The sequence below is a fragment of the Ochotona curzoniae genome, unplaced genomic scaffold (assembly GCF_017591425.1).
Source record: "Ochotona curzoniae isolate NIBS_2020 unplaced genomic scaffold, NIBS_Ocur_1.0 contig_2318, whole genome shotgun sequence".
In the NCBI taxonomy this organism is placed as follows: Eukaryota; Metazoa; Chordata; class Mammalia; order Lagomorpha; family Ochotonidae; genus Ochotona; species Ochotona curzoniae.
Window position 1 is genome coordinate 3,554,843 of NW_024465419.1, and position 6,768 is coordinate 3,561,610.

The following is a 6,768-nucleotide window of genomic DNA, read 5'->3' on the forward strand; positions in this document are numbered from 1 at the left end:
GGACAGAGTGAAGGGGCAATGACTTTCCTGAAATTATACCTAAACTATTGAAATGTGTGCCTGTGCACAAATTCTCAGGAGGGGGATCCTTCACTTTCCTAGACTATCACCCAAATAAAAAATAAATTAAAAAAATAAGCCATCTAAAGGTGCTTAGAAATCAACAGGAGCTGCCCTGGGTTCTTTCCTCCTCATATATTTCTACCGCATCTCTGGTAAGAGATGGGAAGAGACAACGCATGCTTCAATGCATCCTTTACACGTTTAGTTGCCAAGTGAAGTGGTAAAAAGTTGAGATGAATGTTGTTTTTTTTTTTTTTTACATTTTTTAATTTCATTTCATTTTATGGCATCGGTTCATAGGCTCTGAGGTTCCCCATCACTGACCGCTACAGGTGTTCAGTTCCTTTGAGTGCTTAAAGAAGGAAATGATTTTATGTCCTTACCTCTAAGAACTACCTAGGGGACTGATGACCTCTGTGCTGGTTAAAGCATTGAAATGACCCAGATTTAGAGCAGCCCCATGTGCTCTCACACCTGTCACTGGTGAAGGGTTAATAATATAATTTAGGGAGTTGGCCTTGTGATGCGGCAGTGTTCATTAAGCCTCTGGTATCCAATTTGGCAGGTCAAGTCCCAGGCTGCTGATCCTGTGCTTCTGTCCATGCTAATGTACCCGGAAAGGCTGCAGTACTTGGGCCCCTGCCACTCCCTGGGAAGTTACTGGTTTCTAGCTTTTGCTTGGCTCGGCCCTGGCCCCAGCAAATCAGTAGATGCAAGATCTGTCTCTCCTCCCACACTCTCCCCTTCCCCGCCCTGTCTCTATAATTCTGCTTTCCAAATAAATAAATCAAAAAATAAAAATGTAACTTAGCAGGATTTTGAAATCTTCCTTTTTTTTCCCTTCTCTTTTCCCCATATTTTATATTTATTTTTGGTTTAAAAGTAGCAGCCATAGATACTCTTTGGGTTCCCTTGGGCTGAGAGTATTACTAAAAGATCTAGTGTGATCTAAGCAGATCACGTGGCCATGAACTTGGGCCAAGAAGGCCCCTTTGTGCCCTTTATCCCCTGAGATGTTGTGTTGAGGGCAGCCAGACTGGAACCTGAACTACATGTCTGGGGCCAGAGGGAGGAAACAATGTGGAGAAAGGCAGACCACTGAAGTAAATTCACTGGCGCTCATTGGATAATCCTGGCATGAACTTTAATATTTGGAAAAGTTTTTAAGGTAGTTTCCATTACTTCTACAAATCACTTACCTTTCCTCGCTGAAATCCAATCCCTCACATTGCTAGCATCTAGCAATTCCTTCTTTTAAAACATAGGGTACACGACACATATGTGGAAATCATCCTCCGATGTGCCTTCCATTTCTCTAGATCAGATCTAATTTCTCACTACTGGAACATCATCTCTCCCAGATACACCTGGCACAAAGGAAACTCACTTTCTTCCTGATAAAGGTCGATTTACTCAAATTTGAAAAGCACACTGCGTATAGATCATTCAAAGATCCTTTCCAAAGCTAACGTCAGCTGTCATGCCTGAATGTAGTTTCAGTACATATCACAGAAAAGCAAAACACACCATGAAATTTTATTTTGATTAGCTCCTATAATTTGTCACCCAGCAACACCACTTCCCTGAGTGTAAACATGTGAGAATGAACAGCAAGTTCAATGTTGAGCGCATAAGGACTGTGGGTGGAAAATGAGAAGCAGGAAAAAAATCCAACAAGTCTTCTGAGGCAGGTTCAAAATTATGATTCTAGTGGAATGCTAGAATGGGAAATATTTACCGTGTCAAGATTACACATGACCTTACAAAAACCATTTGCAATTAGGTTCATCTAGGAGGCTGGCCACCTAGCATATCAGATACCCCAGTACTCACTGTTAAGGTTTCTTGAAACGGTTAGTTATACATGAGAAATAAATTTCTAGTTAACTGTAGTTCTAATTCTATTAATACTTAAACACAGATCTTTCCCAAAAAACAGGGTGCGACGAAAAAACAGCGCTGTGTCTGAGGCACTAGTAGAGTGAGCACGCAGAATTCTGTTTTATTTCTTAAAAGAGTGAGGGGGAAAAAAAATCAACCACACCCAAGACAGGATTACTTTGATCAACACGTTTTCAGGAAATGGAACAAGTTGTTTGGCGACAGTTTCAAAACTGGTTAATTTGAACTTGGAAATGGGTCTTGGAGAACGCAAAGGAACAAGTCTCTGAACGAATTTTTTGGACAAGACAGATCATTCCACTTTCCCCCCAACTGTTCAAGTGGCAAAATAAATTACCATAAATTATATGCCAAGGCAATTTCAAAACAAAATGAAACGACACGAGACCTAGGATTTCCTTCGGTCCTCCAGGAAGTGTATAACACTGTGCTTCTGGCCGGGAGGCCCCGGGCTGGGGACCGGTCAGACGTCTGGGTAGTTGCAGTAGTAAACTGCAGAGCTGGCGTCCGACACCACGGACGAGAGAGCCCCGTGGCTGTCGGAGAGGTTCACATTGGAGTCATGTCCCTGGTAGGGGAGCCCTAGATCTGGTTTGCACACATAATGGAGATACTGTTCAAATTCCGTGCGGTCCACCTCCCCAAGGAGCTCGGCGGGCTGGCTTGGGTCCGCGCCGTCGCGGCAGGGCAGCGCCTCGGGAGGCGGGGACGGCTGACCCGGGCCCGGGGGATGCGGGTGCTGCTGCGGCTGCTGTTGCTGCGGGGGAGGCTGCATCTGGAAACTGCGCCCGCCGCCCACTGAGGGCGAGCCCATGCCGCCGTAGTACATGTGCAGGGCGCTGGGGGGCGCCAGGAGGCCCGGCATGGCGGGGCCCGCCGACTCGGGGCCCAGCCGGGGATGCACCGGGGCTGGCGGCTCCGCGGCCACTGCGTAGTCCGAGACCTGAGCGTAGCTGTAGGTGCCGGCCCCCGGGCAGTCCCCGGGCAGCGGGGCGGCGAAGAAGGCCGGGTCGGGCTCTACGCCGTCCAGCGGGGACGTGTCTGGCGTGGGCAGCGGGTAGCCGTCGAGCGGGGGCGCGCCCAGGCCCTGGCAGTCGCGGTAGTGGCCGCCCATGTGCGGGGGTAGCAGTGGTGGGCCGGCGGGGAAGCCCTGCTCCGGGAAGGGCAGGCCCAGGCCGTCCATGGCCACGCGGCCGGTCTCGGGGCCCAGCGCTGCGGCCTGCGGCTCGGCGAGGCCGTGCAGGAAGCCTCCCTCCACCCGCTTCAGCCGCTTCACCTGCTTGCGGCGCCGGGGCCGGTACTTGTAGTTGGGGTGGTCCTGCATGTGCTGCACGCGCAGCCGCTCGGCCTCCTCCACGAACGGCCGCTTTTCCGCCAGCGTCAGTGCCTTCCACGACTTGCCTGTGAGGGGGCGAACGGAGGTGCAGAGGGGCGCAGGAATTACCGGGCTGAGCTCGGTTCCCAGGCCCCACCTGGTGGTCCCACTTCTCCCCACCCCGACCTTGCATTGCGCAACCAGACACAGCGCGGGGTCAAGTTAAGGAGGGAAAGTTCTGGGACTTCAAGTCCGAGAGCTCTTGGAAGAGGCACGTCTCTTAAACGGTCCCCTCTTCCTTGAACTATGGCAAGCAAAAAAGGGACCGTTCATTCAGTTCCCGGTCGTTCGAAACAAACAAAAGCCCCCCATCCGTAGGCTGAGAAATAATTTGGGGACGGGACCGGCTGGTGCTCTGGCGGCTTCACAGGCGTGCGGGGCCACGGTATCCGATTTTGGGGGCCCTCCAAGGTAACCTCCCAGCACGGTGAGCAAGGTCCTCCGTTTAGGGAGGCAGGCGAGTGCCCCGCAGAGGGATGTGCCCGCACCACTCCCTGGGTCTTGGCCACAATATTCCCATCTCCTCCAGAATCTTAGATTCGACTGGGCAGTGCGCTGAAGCGCGCCTGGTCCCCAGTGCGTACTCACCCAGCATCTTGCTCAGCTCGGCATTGTGTAGGTCCGGGTTCTGCTGCGCTAGCCGCTTGCGTTCGTCCTTTGCCCACACCATGAAGGCGTTCATCGGTCGCCGGATGCGGGACTCGCCCTTGGCTCGGCCCGCGGCTCCGGCCGCCGCTCCGCTGCTCGCCGCCGTCTCGCCCTTCGCCTTCACGTCCCCGAGGGGACTCAGAGACTCGGCCCAGGGACAGGGGCCCAGCCCGGCCATCACCGCGGGCAGCGCGCTCCGGGGCTGGCTCTGGTCGTCACTGGCGTATCCCGCGTCCGGGCTGCTCATGGCTCTCCGGCCCTGCCCGGCGCCCCGCTACCCTCCGCCGGACACGCGCCTCCCCCGACCCTGACAGAGTGGGCGAGGAGCGAGGCAGGAGATGCCTGGAAGGCTGCACGGGTTTCCCGCGGCCCTGAAACTGCCGCCTACTTTGCCAGGTCAGTCCCAGCCGCTGCGCAGCCAGCGCCCCCCGTTGGCCCAAGTGACACTGTGGACACCCCCGGACCGCCGTGCCTTTTCAGCACAGATGTGACCAATGGAGCGGCGGGGGCGGGCCCAGCCCAAGGCGTTAGGCCCACGCCCAGCCAGTGGTCCGAGCTGCTGCAAGCCCCGACAAACTCCTTGGTCCCCCCCCCACACACCACTCCGACCCCTTTCCCGACCGCCCCCCTCCGACCCGCGCTACACCTGCGCCCAGGCCGAATCCGGCGCCAAATGCACCACTAAGGGAAACTGCTAAAAAATCCCTCTGAGGATACTGGTGTAACCAGACATACATGATGTCCTCCAAGGCAGCTCGGGTTCACGTGATAAACAGCCGTTTGGTTCCCCCTTTGAATTGCATCTAGGTTATAAGAACCGCGAGCCTTGCAGGGGTGGGTAACCTAAGTTCTGTACACACACACACACACACACACACACACACACACACACACACACACAATTATATTATATTCAAAATGCTGTGTGCAAGGTGAACCCTATTTCTCCAAAACAGAATTACATGCAGACTGAGGCTCAGTGTGGGAGATTCCCTCACTGGAAGAAATTTGCAAAGCAGCTTTTACTAGTGGCACACCGCCCAAGTTTACACATATAAAGACATCAAGACAGAACTGTTCATCGTGTGTGTTCCGCAAAACAGGCAAGAGTTTCGATTTCTGAAATGTAAAGTTGGCAGCACCATCTGCTCCTACTTGAGATAACAGAGCAGTCCGATGGGGCAATGGTGAAGGTAGCTGCTGCCCTCGGCTCCAGGTGATCACCTTGGCGGACGTGTCTTCAGACTCACGCTTCTCCATGGCCTGGTTAAGAGCACCTACAGCCGGCCTAGGCTGCTGAAACATTACTGCACTAGCGAATCCTTGCAATGCTGTGAGGTTGACGCTGCGCACCTAAGCCACTGAGGGATGGAAGTTAAGGTGCTTGCCTGAGATCCAAGCCTGCACAGCATGGGCTCCACACCAGGCAGGCAACCTTAAAACCTGGGGCTGATACTCCCCAAGCCGGGCTAGGCTGTCCTTGTGTTTGTGTGTTTGTGCATCCCTGTTGCTTTCTAAGATGAAGCGCACAGCTGCTAATGCACACTTTTAAAGGGGACTCAAAGTGTCCAACTCTAGACCAGGGTTTTCTTGTTTGTGAAAAAGTAAAATTTTGGGGCCCAGCGCGGTAGCCTAGAGGTTAAAGTCCTTGCCTTGCACACACAGGAATCCCATGTGGGCACCAGTTCTAATCCCAGCTGCCCCAGCTCCCATCCCGCTCACGGTTCGCGGCCTGGGAAAGCAGTCAAGGACAGCCCAAAGTCTTGGGACTCTGCACCTGCATGGGAGACCTGGAAGAAGTTCCTGGCTCCTGGCTTTGGATAGGCTCAGCTTCAGCCACTGAGGCTACTAGGGAAGTGAATCATCGGATGGGAGATCTTTATGTTTCTCATCCTCTCTGTAAATCTGACGTTCCAATAAAAATAAGCAAATCTTTTTTTTTTCTTTTTAAATAGAACTTACTTGTGTGGACTGATGGGTAAAGCACGACAGCCTTCATGTAATCTGACAACCACGTGGTCATCTATCAAATCTGGCTGCTGAGTGGCTTACTTAAAAACAAGACATGTTGCACATTCCTGTTTTTTTCCTCCAAAGAACTGGCATACAGCTGTTCTGAGCCAGCTTTCCTTTATTTCTGTGAGAATGTGTGAATGGCGGGCTGCTCCCCCTTGCCCTGAACAGCCAGTCCTTGCACGAGAAAAGCCAAGAAAGTGGTTCCCCTTCCTGTATCTCTATAGTTTAAACAAGACTGCAGCTAAAATCCACTTAAGGAAATCTTTGGGCTTGTTATTCATAATTGGGAATTTTGACATAGATCTTAAATTTAGTTCAGAATATATTTTCCTTTGATGCTTATTTTTTCAATCAATACAAAATTAAAAACAGAGCAAAAAATGAACTGTAAGTGGTTAAATAAGGAAGCTACAGGTATGGAGAGAACTGTGTTTTCACGGAGATTTAAAAATTTTTTCTGGAGAGCACTCATTGCCACAACAAATGATCATAAGGAAAGAAATCTATAGCGAACTAAGTAATTTTCTCAGACTATATATCGAAACTAAACGAAACAAATCCCGATACAGAATCCGTTTTTAGTACCCGGATTAGCTTATTTATTACGTTAAAAAAATAGAATCCAGGTGTAGGGTTAAAAGAAAAAATATCTTTGTAGTACTTTCTTCATTCCCCCTTTCGTCGGTGCCAAGCCCATTTCAGGGAGAGGTGCGGTTGGCCACAAAAAGCTGGACAAAAGGATGAGAAAGACGACCCAGGGGTTC

At 51.5% G+C, this 6,768-nt stretch overlaps 1 protein-coding gene across 1 annotated transcript; it reads right to left on the reverse strand.

Annotated features, from left to right (window-relative positions):
- Positions 1-2,428: 2,428 nt before the first annotated feature.
- SOX17 (SRY-box transcription factor 17) lies at positions 2,429-4,331 on the reverse strand. The gene is made up of 2 exons (XM_040972706.1): positions 3,929-4,331; positions 2,429-3,366 (listed from the first exon to the last, which is right to left on the reverse strand). Exons 1-2 carry the CDS (start codon positions 4,233-4,235, stop codon positions 2,429-2,431), a joined length of 1,245 nt encoding a protein of 414 aa, XP_040828640.1. The 5' UTR covers positions 4,236-4,331.
- Between the last annotated feature and the right edge of the window lie 2,437 nt (positions 4,332-6,768).